We start from the raw sequence: 19,918 nt of genomic DNA, 5'->3' as shown, positions 1-19,918 counted from the left end.
CGGCTGGGCAATGCGGGGGGACGAGCTTCTGCAGCCCCACCCAGAGTGGGGCCACTGACCTCCCCTTCACTGTCTGGATCCTCGTATACTGTGGAGATGGAGTTTGACCTGCAGAGAGATGTGGGGTCAGGGCACTGCTACCCCACCTGGGGAGGCAGGGGAGCCAGAGGTCTGCTGGTTGTCTTATCCCATCCCCGGTGCTGAAGCCTCCTGGCATCACCAGGGTACCCTCCTGCCCCTTGTGCCCTCCTCCTCTCCGTCCCAGCAGCTGAGCAGGCAAGGGCACCAGTTCCCCTCTCTGCCCCATAGCTGTCGTACAGCAGTCAGGGGACAGTTTCAAAATTCGATTAGTTGATGGCATTTCAGTTAGAATAAAACTCAGCCTCCCTGGGAGCCTGTAGGGCCCCTACTGTGCCCTCACCTCCCTCTGCTACCCTCGAAGTTACTCTGCTCCTGCCCTACCAGCTCTCTTGAGGTTTCTCCGGGGGCTGACCCTACCACAGGACCTTTGCATCCACAGCTGCCACTGCTAGAGTTGCTGGCTCCATTTGTCATTCTATTTCTACCATTTCTTTCCTGCCCACCTCCCCTATCTAGGTTTGCCCTTGGCACTTGTCCTTGACAGACTACTCAGAGCTCTCCTTTGATACCTGGACTGATCCTGAGCACCCTACATGGGCGGGGACCATCCTGCACTGGCCTCAGGGTTGCACTCAGTATGGGGTCCTGGAAGCCCCCGCTGGATGGGACCTGGCTGCCACTGACTTCCAAACCTGCTTCCATCGCCCCTCCTGGCCTCCTTCAGCCCAGGCCCTGGCCCTGGAGGTGCAGCTTCTGTTAGCTGAGAAGCAGGTGGGGCAGGCTCATAGCCAGAGGCATTTGGGCTCTGCCCCGAGGAAGCTGGCTGAGAACTGCCTGACTCCAGCCCTGACCTGACACAGGAGAGGTGCTAAGTGCAGGGCTCTGTGGGAGCCCAGAGGGGGAGCCCTGGAGGATTTCCCAGAGGAAGGGTCACAGTAACAACCAAAGCACTCACCAGGCTGGTGCCTCATACTGAACACTTGATGTCCATTTGGCAAATGAGCACGCAGCTTAGAGAACTGGCCACCCACCCAAGGTCTCCAGCAGGGTACTGCTGGCCTAATTGGCACCTGAGAATCTGCCCTCTGGATGAACGTAGTCTGGGGGGGCAGGCTGGACTTTAGCTCCCACTTGTCCTCTCAACTGAATGCCTTGTGCAGCCCGCAACCTGCTCGACTGTACTCAGTGGCCCTGGTCGCATGGCTAACAGATGGAGAGACCTGGATAGTGTGATCCATAGACCTCTCTTCCAAGGGACAGGCCCAACAAGGGGCTTTGATGGCGGGAGCTCCAGGCTGAGAGCAATCCAGTCAGAGCAAGCACGCATAGCTACCCTCTTGGAGCCTCTGTTCAACACTGAAGTGGAAAAAACAGTTCCCACTGGCCAGGCTTGCAGGGATCAAGGTTAACCGAAGGCATGTGCCCGGCCCCCCAGGGGTGGCTGGTCTCCAAAAGGCACCACATGATGCACAAGGATGAAAGTGAGCCTGGAAACTGGTAGCACTCAGGTCCCCTCCCAGCCCAAGATGCATCAGTGACACAGAGGTGGAGTGAGAACATCAAGGGGGGGGTGCACTCACAGAGGGGTGGAGCTCAGGAGCAGGTGGGTGACAGACCACGGGAGAGGCCGTTGGAGAGAAGGAAGGACAGGGGATGGTGCACGTAAGGGGTGAGCAGAAGATACAGACCGGCAAAGGAGGGTGGCAGTGAGGCTCCTGAGCGCTAGACCAACTGTCCTCTCCAGCCCAGGTACTGCAACCCTTATCTAAGCCGACAGACTAGAAAGCTTCCAGAAGAGAGCACAGGAGACTATTTCAGTGACTTTGGGATTGGAAAAGATTTCTTAAAGAGGGCATAAAATGCACCAACCATCAAAGCAAGGATTGGCTAACTGGATTCAAAATGATCACAATGAGAGAGTAATAAGACAAGTCACAGGCTGGGCAAAGATATTCATACTATACTCTTACATGGAGAGGTGGCATCCAGATAGATAAAGAACTAATAGAAAACCAGAAGAAAAAGACCAATAGTCCAATAAAAATGTACAAAAATTGGGGCAGCCCGGGTTGCTCAGTGGTCTAGCACCGCCTTCGGCCCAGGGCATGATCCTAGAGACCCAGGATTGAGTCCCACGTCAGGCTCCCTGAATGGAGCCTGCTTCTCCCTCTGCCTGTATCTCTGCCTCTCTCTCTCTCTCTCTCTGTATATCTCATGAATAAATAAATAAAATCTTAAAAAAAAGAAACCCTGAATGAAATATCTATATATTTTTAAATGTACAAAAATTGAACACTTTACAAAGGAGGATCTGAGTGACCATAATATTTGTCATCATGAAAATGTCATGAAGACCATAATGAGATAACACTCTACCCAGTATTAATCCTGTCTTCTCTTTTCCATATTCTGTTATGAATATTCCATTTTCACCCACGGGGCTGAGCTGACCCTGGACTGGATAGACCATCCCTGCCAGGGTTGGCCAATTCCGACAAAGTAAAGAACACACCCTCCAAGTGCAGACCCACCAGTCCAGGGCTCAGATCCCAAGCTCTCACAGCCAGAGCCACTAGCCCGCTGTCCTATTTGCCAGATACCTGAGGACACCCGTCTGTCCCAGAGCCCCGAAATCCTTCAAGCCCGCCAATCCTAAATCCGCGTCCTCCGCCTCACTCATTCTTTCCTGCAGGAACCGCAAGGGGGGGCTTCTGTGCCCCGTTCCCCAGCTCCCTGTGCCCCCAGACCCAGCCTCTTGCCTCCCCAATGCCCCCCTCCTCATGGGAACTGAGTGAAGGCCATCTTTCCAATGACATCATCTCCTGATGTGTTGGTCCCACTGAATGTCACATTTTCTACCAAGACACTCGATTTGCAAACGCCGCCAGAATACAGAGACTGAGGGTACCTACGACAGCCCAACCCCAGGGTCTGAGCTTGCCAGGCGAGACGTGGGGCCACTGGAGCTCTCTTGCCTGCTGGCCGGAGCACGAGTCTGTTTGGAGGCCTGGGCACAACCGCTGCTCACCTCCACCCAGCAATCCCACTCTCATTTCCAACACACAGAGGGCTCGTGCTCACACATAAAAGTCCAGCAAGCATGCCGCAGCTTTAACCAAAATACGCAGCTATGGGGAAGAGCTCCAAAGGCCCCACTCGCCACGTGGAGACAGGACCCCGACTGGGGCCTCTTGGGAGCCGGCGTGTGAAAGCAGCACCAGCCAGCTTTTGCGCACAACCGCGCAGACGGGCAGCGGGAGAAGCCGGCCAAGAGCATGCTGGGGCCCTTCTCACGGCACCGAGCGTCAGCACAGGGAAGAGCCCCAGGGCAACAGATCCAAATAGTGCCAACTTCCTGGGTGAGGTCTGACCAAGGAGGGCCTGAGGGAGTTCTGGGCACCGGGAATGTTCTATGGCCGGGTCTGGGTGTGATTACACAGGTGCCTACATGTGTGAAAATTCAAGGATTCCCTTAAGATTTGTTCATTTTGTTATCTGGCAATAGCATCAATATAAGAGGGAAAAAATAAAGGAAGACTGACCATGTCAGACACTTCCCAGCCTCTGGAGGCTCTGACCTGAGGTGCCAGCTCCCCCTGGGTGTGGTACCCCGGTTTTCTCACCGCCCTCCAGGTGGCACTGGGGCTTGGGGTGGCTGGCTGGGGAAGAGGCAGGAGGAAGTCTGTCTTGTGGTCACTTGCTACAGCTGGAGAACACCGGTGGCTGTGTGTGGGGTGTTGGGGACTGGCAGGGAGATATCTGGGAGTTGTTTAAGAGGCATCTGGTGTTCCTACAGTGGGTGCTGTAGGGGTTAAGAGGCAAGAGTCACTGGAGTTGGGACCTGTCCAGGAGGAGGCCTGGCCTTCAGCTGGAGCATCCAGGATCACTGACAGCTGTTAGACATTGAAATGACTCTGCAACACCAGCAGACCCACCCCTGCCCCAGTGCCCCCTGGGACAGTGGATTTTGTTCACTTGGCTAGGTCCAACATTATCCTACAAGTTTCGGTGAAGATACTAATCAGATGAGATGAGCAAATCAGTGGACTTTGAGTAAAGCAGATGACCCTTCATGGTGGGCCTTGTCCAATCAGTTGAAGGCCTCAAGAGAAAAAGACTGACCTCCCACAAAGAACAGGGAATTGTCCCAGCTCACTGCCTTCAGACTCACGTTGCAGCAACTCTTCCTCCCTGGGTCTCCAGTCTGCCAGCCACCTGCCTTGGCTCTCCAGTTTTGCCACTCTGGCCCAAGGGGGCTCCAGATTGCATGGGACAGGTAAGCACCCTGGCAGTGGCCCTGGCACTATGAAGGCAAGCGCCTCACAGCCATGCGAGCCCCCCCACCCCACAGTCACACATCATGAATAAGGCCCCAACTGTACGGGAGACCAGGGGCTAGATAGCCGGGGGAGGCTACGGTCGGCCTCCACACGCGCCCCCACCTATGCTGTGCACAGACAACGAGCTGCACAGGGCCAGCTCCCCAGTGAAAGGGAGGATGGGGTAAGAAAAGCACCTTTGCTCATACTTAGGTTGAATGGCGGAAATGCCAGCGTTCTACTGAGCTGCCCAACAGCACAGCAACGTCATACGGTTCAAGGAACCGTTAACATAAAAACGGCTGCCAAGGGGCGCCCAGGCCTTGTCACTTCCTCTCCAGTCACGATCTCAGGCTTAGCAGGGAATCTCCTTAGGATTCTCTCTCTCCCTCTCCCTCTGCCCCTGTGCCTACTCACGTTTGCTCACTCTATCAAATAAATAAATTTAAAAAAAAAGGGGGGGGGGGCTGGAAGGATATGCAGTAGATAACAATTCCCACTGCAGTGCCACCTGTGGCTTCCTGGGCCAACAGTCAGGAGGTGGAAGGGGGCTGGAAGGAGGTGCACGGGTGCTGGGGGGCGGAGGCACAGGGTGAGCCTTCTCAGCTTGTATCTTTCTATATAGCTGTGATTTTTCTGAATGTATTACTTAGAAAACCCCTAAAACTAAACACATTTTCAGTGAGGAAGGAGGAGTAACTGGGGGTGACCCAGCAGCAGGGGGAGGTGGAGGGTTTGGCTCTGGCCTTGTAGGCAAGAGCAGTTTTATATGGGGACAGGTTTTCATTGGCTCACGGATCTGTTTGGGGTTTCTATTTGTCCCTCTCATGTTTTTAAAAAAGATTTGAAAATCAGTCACACTAAATCTGGGTAATTTTTTTTTTAAATCCAGATCTGGGGATGCCTGGGTGGCTCAGTGATTGAGCGTCTGCCTTCGGCTCAGGGCATGACCCTGTGATCCTGGGATTGAGTCCCGCATCAGGCTCCCCACAGGGAGCCTGCTTCTCCCTCTGCCTGTGTCTTTGCCTCTCTCTGTCTCTCATGAATAAATAAATAAAATCTTTTAAAAAAAAACATTAAAAATCCAGACTCTGGCTTCTCTTGAAAAGCTCTGGAGCTCTGGCCTCATTAGCCAGCACTCCTTCGGCACCAAGGGCTGGCAGAGCCTGTGCCCTTCCGCTCAGTGCACCCAACTTGGCTGCCCACACCTGTATATACTTGACTGTCCCATTAGCATCCAAGTGGGTCACCCTAGGCATAAGTTTATCAAAATGGACAGAAATAAAACTGTTCAGAAAACATCTTGATTTGGTGCTTAAGTCAGACTAGACACTCTGCATGTTGGGAACAGCCCCTCCTCATGGTCTCACTCTTCCCGGATAGGCTGGACTCGTCCTGGGCACCCCTGGCTTGGAGCCCCTAGGGAGCACCCCCCCCCCCCAGGGCCCAGCCACTTTCTTACCCTACACTAGGCCCACTCACCCTTTAGGGTCCAGCCTGCTACTCACGCTGGACTGGCGGCTATGCTGGAGGCTCATGGCACTGGACAGGATCCGCCCCAGCCGGGCCACCTGCAGGAACTTCCAGGGCTTCTTTGGGCCCTGCCCATCTGGAGGAAGCAGAGGAATGGTTTCCATGCACCCCAGCCCAGGGCGGGACACCTCCAGCTTGGGGCAGCCACGTACCTCTGGAGCTTGTTTTGCTCTTGATCCCTGGTCCTACAGGAAGCAGAGGAGGATTCCAGATGGCTCCCACCGGAGTCAGGCCTTCAGCAACACTGCCTGAGGGCAGAGGCTTTCCCAAGATGCCCCCAACCCTCTTTCCCTGAGCTTCAGAAAGCAAGCATGGGAGGGAAGCCCCTTGGTCTGAGTTAGCACAGGCCCTATCTTCCTTGACTGAATGTGTGGGCTGAGCCACAAGGCCTTAAGGGGCAGCTGCTGCCTCTGGTGGGGCTTTGCGAGGTCCCCAAGGGGCCCCGGCCTGGGGCCTGGACACCTCCAAGGCCACCGCCAGCAGGTCACGGGGTCTAGATGGACCCAGGGACCCACTCTCTCTTTTCCGCTACCTTTGTCTCCAATTGAGAATAAGAGGTTCTCTTTGGGGGGCTCGGTGGCCTCCTTGGCCTTTTTGAGAGCCAGGTGCTTCTTCTCCTTTTCTTCCAACCACTCTTTGGGCGACAGCTTGTAGAGGAAGTCCTTGTAGGTCTTGTAATGCTGCAAAGTGTCTTCAAATTTGGAGATTTCACTAGACCCAGGGAGGGGATGGTGAGGTCAGCTTCTGCCTGCTGGGACTCCCTCCACAGGGGACCACCTCTGAAGCCTGGTCAAGCCTGGCAGCAGCACTGTTGTGCCGGGGAGAGGACACCACCCTGCCGAGGACCAGTGGGGGCCAGATGTGCAGTTACAGCCCTCTGTGACCTTGGAGTGGCGGCTGACCCTGGGGACCCTGCCAAGTGAGCCCTGCCTCCCGCTGGTGTGGCCCTGGGAAAGTCACTGAATCTTTTCTTGACCTCTGTCACCTCATTTGTAAAATGGGCAGCTGAGTCCCTGAGTCTTTAGGTTTGAGAGGTGAGGCTGTGAGGTTTGTGCAGTGCAGGGGCCCTTTTCTGCCTACAGGAGAGGCGTGCAGGGAAATGGTGGCAGAGCCAGCTCCCCAGGATCCCCCCTCTGAGCTCGCCTTTTGATGTTCACGATCTGGGTGGTCAGGTCGTGGATCTCAAGGATCTTCTCCATCTTTGCTTTGGTCTCCTTCTCAGCCCTGAGGGTAGGGTGGGGGTAGGGGCGGGGAGCCAATCGCAGACTGTTAAAGAGGGTGCACACCGCCCTGGAGGGGGGTGGGGGCGAAGGAGCTGCTGGGGCCAGTCAGCAGGGTAAAGGGTGGGGCGGGCCGCGAGGTGCAGGCAGGTGGGGCGTAGGTGCACAGCCCCGGGGAGGGGGCACCTGGGCCGGGGGTGCAGGGGGCGCCGGGGGCGCGGGCAGCCCCTCTGCACTGGCTCACGCTTTCAGGGCCTGCACGGAGCTGCGGTCGTTCTCCCGGAGAAATTCGTCGAACAAGGCAGCGTCCTTCTCCAGGGACTTCTCGGCCCGCTCCAGCTCCGCCTCCTCCTTGGTTGCCAGCATCTCCAGCCGCTGGATCTCGTTCCGCTTCATGTCCAGGGCGTACTGAGGGCCAGCAGCGTGGGAGTCGGACTCCTTGCTGGGACGGCCCCATCCCCTGCCCTGCAGCTGGGCTTACCTGGATGAGGAACATCTGTCGCTTCTGGTTGATGTAGTTGCTCATGTTCTCAGATTCCATCTTCTTTTCTGCAAAGAGGGGAAGGATGCCTCTAGGTGGGGGGTGGCAGGGGTAGTGCTAGGGAGACCTCAGCTGGGCTAGGATGCCGCTCCTGGCAGGTGCTCTGCTGAGAGGCCCAAGTCATCCCAGGGACTCTGTTTATGTGTTGCACTCTGCATGGTGGGAGACTGGGCCAGGTGGGAAGTCCTTTCCTATGCCTAACTCAAGCCTCTCTTGCTGTAATACTCTTCTCACCTGGAGTGAGACTCTGGACACCCCTGCGCTGAACGTTTCACCCAGCTGGACCTAATTAGGCCAGGACCTGCATCAGGTGGTGAGACAAACATGGGGCAGCATGATCTCTATTTGGGGTGCTCTAAGCCCCCAGGATCCAATTTAGTTAGTAGCTAAGTCTAGACACCAGGGTTTAAGCCAGGTGGGAGGAAATTAAGGCAGGCATCTGGAGAGCCAGCAGAGAGCCAACACATTTGGGGCTGAAGGCCAGGGGAGCATTTCTCCCTCATCTTTCTGGGGAAGAAGGCCTAGATGCACCCAGACATTGGAGAGGCAGGGAACCGAGGAAAGGGCTGAGGAAAGTGGCTCTCTGTGTTGTCTCTCAATCCCTCTCCTTTCCCAAAGACCCTGATGTGACATGGGAGTCTTACGTCTAGAAGCCTGGCAGAGACCCAGCTTGGCTGCAGCCTCCCTGAGCCACCTGTGGGCAGGCCCTTCCCTCAAGGAGACCCAGCTCCTCACTGCAAATCAAATCTGGAACAAGGACATGTTTTGTGCCTGAACCCCTTGGGTCCAGTCTTCCCCATCCAGACACTACCTGCCTCTCCCAGGTCTTAGGAGACAGAATGTAGCAATGTGCAGTGCTGTTCTCCCTCCTGCAGAGCTGGGCACACAAAGCTTAGGGGTTTGAGCTTAGGGCTCCCCACCCAAAAAAGCAAGTCATTGGGTCAGGGGTGGAGGCTGGGGGTCTCTTTAACATTCACATTCAGTACACAGGCAGTCCAGTTGGGTTCTGGGACTTTATCATCTGGGCTCGTAGAATATTCAGTACTTAAGATGTCCTCCTGGGTCATAAAATTAACACCAGCTCACACACACAACTTCCTTCTCACTATGTGCAGCATCTAAAGACGTTGAATCCCACAACCCACAGGTTGGCACTGTCCTAGGCCAGGAGAGGAGCCTGCTGTGCAGAGCTGGCCCAGGATGGCGGGGTCATTCGATGCTGAAGCTGCCATCTGAACTGCAGGGCCCAGTCCCAGACCGACACTACCACCAAGGGAAGCAGCTCTATCTTATTCGTGTGCAATCTGCATTCAGGCGCACGGTAACATTCCGAATGCACGCGTATTGGGGCTCAAAGGCTTTCAGATCTGCAGTCTGTCTGGAATAGAGCCGTGTGCAGGCGGGGGCGGGGGGGGGGGAGTGTCATACACAGAAAGACCACCCCAGCCCTCGTCCCCACTGCATCGTAGCCCTGCCTCTCCAAGCAATTTGCAAGCACTGCCCACGCAGAAGGCAAGGCCCGATGGCGGGGCACCTTTGGTCATGGAGAGCTTCCACGCCGCGTTGTCCTGGAAGGCACGCAGCCGCTCCGCCTCGGCGCGCGCCTCCTGCTCCTGCATCTTGTCCTCCAGCTGCAGCTCGCGACGCAGGCTGGTGTGCTTGGCCGACACCTTGGAGGAGTAGGTCATCTTTTGGTGCACCCGCTGGACAGACTTCTGCTCGCGGTCCTGGTGGGCGTGGGCCGACGTCGGTTTCTACGCCCTCCGCCCAAGCCCGCGCCCGCCTGTGCCCCTCGGGTTGGCCGCGGGGATGCGCACAGGCGGGGGAGGGGGGAGAGGGGCGGAGGTGCGCACCTGGTGGGGGTGCTGGGGCACCAGGCCATGCACACCCCCTGAGCTCGGACGAGGCTGTGAGCTGTGTCTCTAGGGGAGCGCCCCGCAGCAGAGCACAGCTCCCGGGCTGAGGGAGAGGTGGGCAGAAGGCGCCTCCAGGGAGCGGGGTGAAGGCAGGGGTCGCCAGGTGAAGGACACGGTGCCCATTTGGAAGTGAGTGCAGTGACAAAGTCACTAGGATGATTCCTCCCATATCTGAAATTCACACTTGGTGTCTCACGCTGTGATTTGCTAGACCTGACACTCCGGGGTCCAGGTTCTCTGAGTTTCCAAAAGAAAACCCGAAATCCACAGTTTGATCTGCAAGCTCAGCCGTCAGTGTGCACCTGGTAAGGGGGCGCCGGGGCTTTGCCCCTCTCCAGCTCCTGTCCACCCTGCCTGCCTCCTGCCTGTCTCAGGGCTGCTTCCCTTCCCAGCCCTTCACTTGGAGGATCCTGGGATGGGGGGGGCTCTCCTTCCCCCAGGTCTTTGGCTGCAGGGTGCCCGGCCCCTCCTGCTGCCCAAGCCCTGGGAGTCCCTGCAGGGCTCACTGGCTCAGCATCCTAGCCTGCAGGGTCAGGCAGGCCTTCACAAGTCCTCTTCCCTCGCCCCCCCACCCCGCCCCCCAGGGCATTTCTATTCCCTAAGGGCCCTGCAGGGTGGAACAGCCCATTCAGCCCCTAAAGGTGGCTGTTAGGGAAACCTCCTCTGTGAAGGGATTCAGCCTGAGGCCACTAGCTTGCCAGTCCATGCAGAATAACAAAGTGGTGACATGTCACCTGTTAGAATCCCAATGGCAGACCTCTGCGCTTAGAAGAAACTGGGCAGCTGCTTGGGGTCCATGTGAGATTGGGGGCTCAGCTGGGGCAGGGGGAGGGGTGTCGGGACTGGAGGATTTACGAAGGTCGAGGCGACCTGGAAGCAGGGCCAGGCTGGGAGAAGAAAATCCAGTTGTGCTCCGGAGAAAGAGAAAGGTTTCTAAGTCAACGTCAGGGAAAGTTGTGCAAGTGCCGGCCGTGTTCCCCACTTGGAGGCCTCCGAGAAGTGTGTGCTGCTGGGGATGGCTTTCGTGAGTGCCCAAGTGGGCACACAGCGTGGCTGGAGGGCAGGGAGCACATTGTTGGTGGCCGCCCAGAGCTTCTATGAGGAGGTCTGGGGTGTGGCTGGAAAACATGCATGTCCTTATGTGTCTTTGGTCATTGCTGGGGTGTCAGTGGGAGCCACCTCACCAAGGAATCTCAGATACTGAGCCCTGGGTCAGGGCAGACAGAGTCAGCCCTGGAGGGAGCCTGAAACACTGCCAAGCCGGTGCCCCGGAGAGCGTGTCCCGGAAACATGGCCCATGCTGACTGCTTCTCAGGGAAGATGCCCACGGGTGTGTCCTCCCAAGCCTGGCTGTGGTAATGCTTGCTTGCTCCAGCCATGCTACAGGGGGTGGGAATGGGCAAATGGGCCCTTGGATGGGGAGGCAAGAGAGACTATGCTGGAGTGCAGACAAGGCATGGGCTGGGAATTGGGGCTGGCTGTGGGACTCCCAGGTACTGCTGAAGGGCACGCATGTCTCAGTGCGTGTGTGCGCATGTGTGCATGTTGGTGTATGTATTTGGCTTCCAAGAACTCCAAGAAGGGGGATCATGCAAGGCTGGAGCAGTTGGGGGTGGTCTCCTGGGGGAGGTAGGAAGGTCCCTGAGGTCTGAGATGGGCCTTGAAGGACAGGGAAAGTCTCTGGGGCAGATGGCATCTCATGCAAGGGACAGCGAAAGCAAAGCCTGGTGACAGAGCTAGGCCACCGCAGCTTCAAACAGCTCACTCTAACAAGACCGAGGAACCCTGTAAGACAGTGCGACAGGCCAGAGACTGGAAAGCTAGTCAGGCTTTTGAATTGATTTTTTAAAAATGGTGAGCCATTGGGCACTTGGGTGGCTTAGTCGGTTAAGGGTTCTGCTCTTGATTTTAGCTCAGGTCATGATCTTGGGGTCATGCGGTCGGGCCCCCATCAGGCTCTGTGCTCAACTTGGGGTCTGCTTGAGAATCTTTCTCTCTCTCTCCCTCTGCCCTCAGCCCGCTTGAACTCTAAATAAATAAAATGCTTAACAAAAAAATAGTGAGTTATTGACTATTCTAGAGTGAGAGAGTACCCTGAAGAAATGCTCTTCTGAGAAGGGCAGTCTGGCTCCACATGTGTGAGGGAGGGCAGACTTCAGTCCTAGGTACTCACTGTGCGAGACTTATTCCGCTCCTGATCTCTGAGCAAGAAGAAATCCACATCTCCAGATATGTGGAAAGGATTCGCTGAACGGTCAGGAACAGTCATGGACACTGGGGAGGGAGATACGTCACTGGAGAGATGAGCCAGCTCTTCCAAGTGGTGGCCCATGCCTCAGGAGCCCCGGTGCCCTCCCAGTCCAGCACGAGGAGCTTCCTTGAAGGCACGAGCAAGGAAGCACGTGTGCATTCTCTTTGGATCCAGCTGTGCCTGAAGTCCAACCTGGACCTTCCAGCTCCATGAACTCACCTGTCTGGTGTAACCTAGTTGGACTTGGGCTTCTGTCCCTGGCATCTGAAAGAGACCTGGTGAACATAGCCTCACCTATGTCTCAGGCATCTGGCCCCCTGTCCCCTCTCGTTTAAAGTCTCAGGAACCCCTGTTGCATAGAGGAGAGAAGCAGGATGGGGGGAGTGATGGAGCCAGCTGGCAGGAGGCTGGCCAACTCCGGGGCCGGGGCACCTGCCTGCAGAGGGCAGAGGGCAGAGGGCAGAGGGCAGTGGGCAGTGAGCACTCGGGGTGAACAGGCCTTGTCTGCAGGGTTCCCTAAGAGCCTCCCAGTGGGAGGCTGAATTCGTGGGAAGTGATGGCACAGCACCTGAGGCCCAGGTGGGGGGCAGGGCAGGCATCTGGAAGATGGGAGGGGGGTGCCACGGACTCCAATTCTGCTGCTCCCCCTACCCCTGTGGGTAAGATGTACTATCTCAGCTCTGCAGGGACAGGACCCTGAAGCCACCAGACTAAGGGCTAAAATATGGATGCTTTCTCCCCCATCCTCGATTTAGAAGAAACAGAGTTCATTGTAAAACAAAACAAAACAAACCATTCTTGGAAGTAAAAGAGTATGATAACCAAATAACTTCTCCACTTTGAAACAACTGCTGGTAACATTCTGGGGGTATTTTCCGCTAGTGCTTTCCAACACGTATTTTTAATAATTTCACATCTTTAAAAAAGACCATCATCAGTAAATGCCTGCAAAATCATGAATTCTTTGCAAGCCCTGTACGCAGAGATCAAAGGCTGTAGGAAGGCATGACCCAATCGGGCCTGGATAGGGACACCCACAGCAGCCCCAGCACTGCCCCGGATACCCGGGTGCCATTGCCGACTGGCTCCTGGCAATTGATTTCCCGGAAGGGAGGCCAGAGGCCAGCGGCTGTGAGCATTTCCAAGCTTCAGAGTCCTATCCGGCCTGCATTTCTGGAGGTCTGCCCGGTTTGACACCATCACCCGTGAAAAGGGGAGCTGTGAAGAGGGTTTGAAGTTACACTCTGAGAGTCTCAAAATACCTCTGCACAAGATCATCCTGATTGATGACCAAGAGTAGAGCAGCTGGCTTGCCCACTGCGTTGTGCTCAGGCCATCAGAGGGAACCAGGGCGGAGGCCAGAGGGCTGGGCCTTCTCCCGCCAGTGCTCTCTGGCAGTGCCTGCCCCTGATGCTTCTCCTGCCCCCGCTGTGTGGAGGGGTTGGGAAAGCTCCAAGTCTACAACTTCTGCGTGCTAGTCTTTCAGCTTCTCTCTAAGAATTAAATCCTGTCAAAATAGACACTTCTAGGGGTGCCTGGGTGGCTCCATAGGTTACACATCTACCTTTGGCTCAGGTCATGATTCCGGGGCCCCTGCTCAGCTGGGAGCCTGGTTCTCCCTCTCCCTCTGCCCCTACTTGTGCTCTCTCTCTCTCTCTCTCTTTCTGTGTCTCAAATTAATAAATAAATAAAATCTTTAAAACAATAAAATAATTTTCAAAGGTAGACATTTTTAGTATTTGAGTGAGAAGAATAAAGAAATATTATCTACTCCTGGGCTCAGCAGAGAGGAGGAAGCCAGCAGGGCCTCCAGTCGGCTCTCAGCCTGGCTTCTGGAGAGGGTAGCATGTGGGAGGAGGTGTCCGAGACAGAGAGAGGTCACAGGGGTGGTGCTGGCCCCCAGGGCCATCAGGGACTGGCCGGGTAAGAGGGACAGAGATGGGACGGGGCTTGTGTGGCTTTGGTTTGCAGCGTGGACTCTTCATCCTATGCCTAATTATAACTTTCTTTTACACCGACTTTGATTCTGACACAGAGGTTCCAGAAGATACTGCCAAGGGGCCTCTGTCTGCTCAGGAGGCTGGAGAGGCAGGTGAAGATGGTGCAATGGGCTCAAGGCTTGCCTTGCCAACTAGGCCAACCTCATCCCCCAGAAATGATGTAACATAAATTTAGAAACTGCACCCAGCTCTGGACAAGAGGGGGTGACTGGCAAGGCGGGAGCTGTTGGGGAGTGCTGGACGAGGGAGGGTGGCCCGGCCAGGCCGGGCTGCCCTGCCGGAGGAAGGGATGAATGAAGTGACAGCTTTGGTCGCAGAAATGGGGGTGTGTGGGCCCCCACAGAACTGCCACAGTGAGCCTATCCTCACGTCCTCAGCCCACTTCCCTGCACCCTCTGTGCATGCCTGGCCACTCTGGGCAGGGGCATTGCCTGAAATTCAGAATAATGAGCACTGAGCTTGAGTGAGAGAGGCAGGGACGAGTCAGAGTCCTGATGGCCCCACATGGCCCGTAGATGATGGGCTGCCCGTCCCACGTCCCCATCGAAAAGATTAATTATGATCCTTAGCAAGCACTGAGCATCTATCGTGGCTGGACCAAGGACTTCACCTGACTTAATCTTCCTAACAACCTCGAGGTGGAATTACTGTTACTCCCGGTGACGAGTAAGAGAGGCAGAAAGACATAATCAAGCAGCCCACACTGTAGTAGCTACGTGGAGACTGGCTTCCGAAAACAAACTGCATTTGCAGTCTGGTGAGTAGGCAATGTTTCCGAATGGGAACATGTTAATGTGAAGGTGGCAGCAATCGAAGCAGATCATTCCAGAGATGCAAAGCTGGTTTAACATTTAGAAACCAATCAATGCAATATACCCCATTAACAGAATGGGGAGAAAATTTTTTTTTTTATTTTACTTAGTCATTCATGAGAGACACAGGCAGAGGGAGAAGCAGACTCCCTGTGGGGAGCCCGACGTGGGACTGGATCCCAGGACCCTAGAATCACACCCTGAGCCAAAGGCAGACGCTCAACCACTGAGACACTCAGGCGTCCCAGGATGAGGGAGAAAATAATATGATCTTTTCAAGGGATGTAGTGAAAGTATTTGATACAATTCAAACTTGATTTTAATAACTAGTCTTAGCAACCTAGGAAGAGAAGGAGACTCCCCAGTCTGATAGGGGGAAGTATGATGAGCTGAGTGATGTCCACACCCTAAACCCCAAGCCCTAAAAGACTAGTTTCCTTTATATGGTAAAGGGGACTTGGTAGATGGGATGAAGTTAAGGACCTCGAGATGGGAGACGGTCCTGGACTAGACAGAGGGGCCTGATGGAATGATGGGAGTCCTTCTAAGACGGAGGCAGGAGGGCCTAGGTGTGCAAAAGAGTAGGCATGACAACAGAAGCAGAGGTGGGAGTGACAGCATGGAAAACTGGAGCATGCTGTGTTCCTGGCTTTGGAGACAAGGAAGGGACCAGGAGTGGAGTGTGCGGTGCCTATGAGCTGGGAAAGGCAAGGGAGCATAGTCTCCCCTGGAGCTCCTGGAAGGAACACAGCTTGTGGACACCTACCTTGCTTCTAGTGCTGTAAGATTCACGTCAGACTTCTGACCTCCACAATCGTAGGATAACATATTTGTGTTGCTTTAAGCCACTGAGCCTGTGGCACAGCAGCCACAGGAAAGGAATATAGGCGTCTATATAGAGAAACCTCGAGGGGAAATATTGCATGGTCCCCCACCCCTTCTCCCAAGGTCAGGAACAAGGCATGGACACTTGGCTTTGTACTTCTATTTAACATTGTGTGTAGGTAAGAAAAAGAAATTAAAAGTATAGGATTGGAAAGGAAAGGCAAATAATGTCCTTTCAAGGTGACGTGACTGTAGATGAGAAAATCCAAAGAATCTACAAACAAATTATGGTTACGATTAGACTACAAATGATTTGTAAGTCTGATTAGAAAGTGAACACAAATTTTTTTATACTTTTATTTATTCATGAGAGACAGAGAGAGAGAGAGAGAGAGAGAGAGGCAGAGACCCAGGCAGAGGAAGAAGCAGGCTTCCTGCAGGGAGCCTGATGTGGGACTCCATCCCGGGATCCCAGAATCATACCCTGGGCTGAAGGCAGATGCTCAACCACTGAGCCACTCAGGCATCCCGAACACAAAACTTGTATGAGATACAGTATCTTCATGACTTGGGTCAGCAAGGAACTTTAAAACAGGACATAAAAAGTTCCAACCATAAGAAAATGATTGATAAAGTGAACTCCATTAAAATTAGGAACCTTGTGTATTAAATGGCACCCCCAAGAAAGGAAAAAGCAATCTCCTAAGTGAGGGAAGCTATTTGCACACTTAGAACTGGTGAATAATTTGTTTCCAGAATATGTAAAGAGCTTCTAGAAGTCATTAAAATAAAAGGACAACCCAATAGAATAGTGAGCACAGGCAGGGACAGGCACTTTATAACAAAGTCACCAGTGAACTATATATGGAAAGGTAATCACCCTCACTGGTCACAGGGAATATGAGATGCTAATACATATCCAAAGGGCCAGGTTAGTAAAAGCATCAACAGTGTGCCAACTGCTGGGGAGGACATAAGGCATCTGGAGCACTCATAGCTGTTGGTGGGCCTGTCAGCTGGTACAGCTGTTCTGGAAAACTGCTCAGCGGTATCTACTAAGGGTAGAACCACTACTGGCAATTCCACTCTTTCACATATACCAAGGAGAAAGGAGTGCTTCTTTCCCTAAATGGCATGCACAAGAATGTTCATTGGAGGATATTTGTAATATCGAAAAACCAGAAACAACCCAAATATTCAATTCCAGAAAGAATAATACACTGTCTACATATGCACACAATAGAACATACAAACAACAAAGAAGGGACTCCTGTCCCTGGTATTTACAGATGCATGTTGAGTGAAAGCTGCCAGGACCCCAAGAGCACAGAATGTGACCCTATTTATACGAGAGGTTTGAGAACAAAAAAAAATCATGAAGTGATTTTTTGGTGGGACGCCTGGGTGGCTCAGTCGGTAAAGCGTCTGCCTTCAGCTCAGGTCATGATCCCGGGGTCCTGGGATCGAGCCCCATGATGAGCTCCCTTCTCAGAGGGGAGTCTGCTTCTCCTTCTGCCACTCCCCCCTGCTCGTGCTCTCTCTCTCTGTTCATTCTCTCTCAAATAAATAAAATCTTTAAAAATTTTTTTGAAGTGATTTTTTGGTGATAGCAGGACAGTGCTGTCTCTGGGGGTAAGGGAATTTTTGGGCAGATAGGCATGTTCCAGACGGTGAATGGGGTGGAAGCTACAAAGTTGTATACATTTATTGAGACTTATCAAACTGTACACCTAAGACGTGTGCATTTCACCTTATGTGAATTATACCTTAGTGAAGAAACCAAACCAAAATCCAGATCCCTCAACCCCTAATGTAGGGGTCAGTTCAGACACAGGCATCCATGGGTAGAGGAAGCTGTTAGGTGAAAGGCTAAAACAGGAATCTGAACCCTGGGTGGGAATCTGAACCCACTGAGCATGACATGGCCATCATCAAGGCAGCTGGATATATGGGCTGCTTGTGAGAGGTGGTGGGAAGGATTCTTTTTTTTTTTTTTTTTTTAGAGTTTAGAAGTGTAAGGGCTTTAGATATCCTACTCCACCCTCCACTTTTATTTTATTTTATTATTTTATTTTTTTATATTTATTTTTTATTTGTGTTCAATTTGCCAACACATAGAATAACACCCAGTGCTCATCCCGTCAAGTGCCCCCCTCAGTGCCTGTCACCCAGTCACCCCCACCCCCTGCCCACCTCCCTTTCTACCACCCCTAGTTCGTTTCCCAGAGTTAGGAGTCTCTCATGTTCTGTCTCCCTTTCGATATTTCCCACTCATTTTTTTCTCCTTTCCCCTTTATTCCCTTTCACTATTTTTTATATGATGGGAAGGATTCTTGCAGACAAAATAGAATGTCAAGCATGTAGGGTGATGTCCAATTAAAGGAAATATGAGGACCCGAGAAACAGTTTCAATAAATGACAATAACCAGGAAGCAAACAGACACATCAGAACAGGGGACATTCTACAGAATAGGTAACACTATTCCTCAGTAAGTCAGAAAATGAAAGGATGTTGGGGAGGGGCTCTGCTAGATTTAAAGATAGTGAAGACCATCTGATTTCATTTGAATTCTGATTAGAATGAACCTTCTATAGGAAGACGTTTCTGAGATACTCGGGAAATTTCCTTGTGGCCCTGCGGGGAGACATCCCTATTTTTTAAAAATGCATATTGAGGGATAAAACAATGAAATGACACCCCTGAATTTTACTTTAAAATATTCTGGCAAAATATGGAAACAACCCAACTGTGCGTTGATAGATAAACTAAGAATAAGGACACCTAGTGGGTATTATGCTAAACAAAATCAGTCAGTAGAGAAAGATAAATGTCATATGATCTCACTCACAAGTGGAATTTAAGAAACTAAACAGATGAACAAAGGGGAAAAAAGAGGCAAACCAAGAAACAGGCTCTTCACTATGAAGAACAAACTGATGATTATGAGCTGAGGTGAGGGGGGGGGGAAGACGAGTGTAACAGGTGGTGGGGATTAAGGAAGACGCCTATCAGGATGAGCACCCGGTGATGTGGGAAGTGTTGCATCTCTATATTGTACACCTGAGACTTACATAACACTGGATGCTAACTATACTAGAATTAAAAATTTTAATTTTAAAAATTAAAATAAAAATTATGGCAAGACAAGAAAAGAAAAAAAGCAAAAAAAAAAGCATGTATCATGCAACAAATGTGGGCAAATCCTCTCTACTGTCCAGTCTAGTGATGGGCATCTGAGTTCACTTCGTCTTAGTCTCTGTTTCTGGGCAGGTTTGGACTATCAACGTTAAACGAAAGAGGAAAAGGGGGTGGGGGCTTGAGGGGTGGGAGCTCAGCCTGGGAGATGCAGGTCAGGAACACACTCACATCTGCACCCCTCTGTAGGAGGATTAGACTGGCCTGCAAGCCTGGGGGCAGGGGGGAGAGCCAAGAGGTGGCACAGCAGTGCAGGGGCACAGAGGAAGCAATACAAGCAGCTAGCTGCCCACCCTTCTTCCTCTTAACAGGTGGCAGCCCTGTGCCTTGTTGAAAAGCTATACTTCTCAGCCTCTCTTACAGATACTGATGGCCACACGACAAATTTCTGGACAATGGAATGTAGGCAGAAATTGTCAGGCAGGGCCTCTGGGAAGGCTCTTTTTCCAGGGATGGCTGAGTTGGCTGATGGGTGGGCAGTTTTGCTCTTCCCTTCACCCCTTCTCCCTGTCTGAAATCAGATGTGATGGCTGGAGCCGCAGCAGCCATTTTGTGATCACATGATCACTTTGCAGTTGAGAACCCTAAAGCTAAAATTGGCGGAGCAGAAAGAGTTGGGACATGGTCATCTGATTTTTTAGAACTGCTTTTCGTTGAGCCTCATGGAGCTCTGGACTGCCTCCTGTATTTCCCATTACTAGAGGAAAAATGAATCCTACTTTGTTTATGTACTATTATTTCAGGTCTCAGTAACCCAACTCTTTTTTTTTTTTTTCAGTAACCCAATTCTTAATGCAAATGGAAGGATTTCCTTTTGCCACTGGCCCTGGAGACTATGTTGACCAGGGGAGATGTTTGACTCCCACCAACTTAGACTTCAGCTCCCAGCTTGAGGGCTATGTTTACCTTTTTTCCCATGTTTCTCCTTTTTTTCTTCTTCAGTGATTGAAGAAGAACTGTTTTCTGTGGACTCTAGGCTGTTATCTGAGGAGAGAGAAAAGTGAAGCTGTGAGCATAGCATGAGGCTGGGGAGAGGCCCTGGCACCAGCATCCTTGCCTGCCTGTTGAGTGGCCCTGGCAAGTCACTCAGCTTCTCTGAGCTTGTTTACAAATCTAAGACCATCATGCTGACTTTGCTGGCAAGTTGTGATAACCGTGCAAGAAAAGGGCCCACCTGTACATGTGCCTGGCACATGGGACATATTTTGTGCCTTCCCTTTTGCA

The 19,918-nt window shown here is 52.7% G+C and overlaps 1 protein-coding gene across 5 annotated transcripts in view; it reads right to left on the bottom strand.

Moving 5' to 3' along the window:
* CFAP100 (cilia and flagella associated protein 100) overlaps positions 1-19,918 on the bottom strand; it is a 56,776-nt gene that overhangs the window by 22,518 nt on the left and 14,340 nt on the right. For 3 of the 5 annotated variants that reach the window (XM_025991609.2, XM_072720130.1, XM_072720129.1), the window contains exons 3-12: positions 19,601-19,678; positions 11,784-11,884; positions 9,229-9,421; positions 7,635-7,702; positions 7,398-7,561; positions 7,077-7,157; positions 6,466-6,644; positions 6,086-6,118; positions 5,883-6,009; positions 60-108 (exon numbers count right to left, since the gene is read on the bottom strand). In XM_025991609.2, the coding sequence (XP_025847394.1) occupies positions 60-108; positions 5,883-6,009; positions 6,086-6,118; positions 6,466-6,644; positions 7,077-7,157; positions 7,398-7,561; positions 7,635-7,702; positions 9,229-9,421; positions 11,784-11,884; positions 19,601-19,678 (1,073 nt within the window). The remainder of the gene's footprint in view (positions 1-59; positions 109-5,882; positions 6,010-6,085; positions 6,119-6,465; positions 6,645-7,076; positions 7,158-7,397; positions 7,562-7,634; positions 7,703-9,228; positions 9,422-11,783; positions 11,885-19,600; positions 19,679-19,918) is intronic. The other 2 variants (XM_072720131.1, XM_072720132.1) reach the window with 2 other exon arrangements.

This window comes from Vulpes vulpes, chromosome 9 (genome assembly GCF_048418805.1).
Source record: "Vulpes vulpes isolate BD-2025 chromosome 9, VulVul3, whole genome shotgun sequence".
NCBI classification, from domain to species: Eukaryota; Metazoa; Chordata; class Mammalia; order Carnivora; family Canidae; genus Vulpes; species Vulpes vulpes.
Note: the sequence above shows the minus strand (reverse complement) of the source record. Positions and strands in the feature narration are given on the sequence as shown.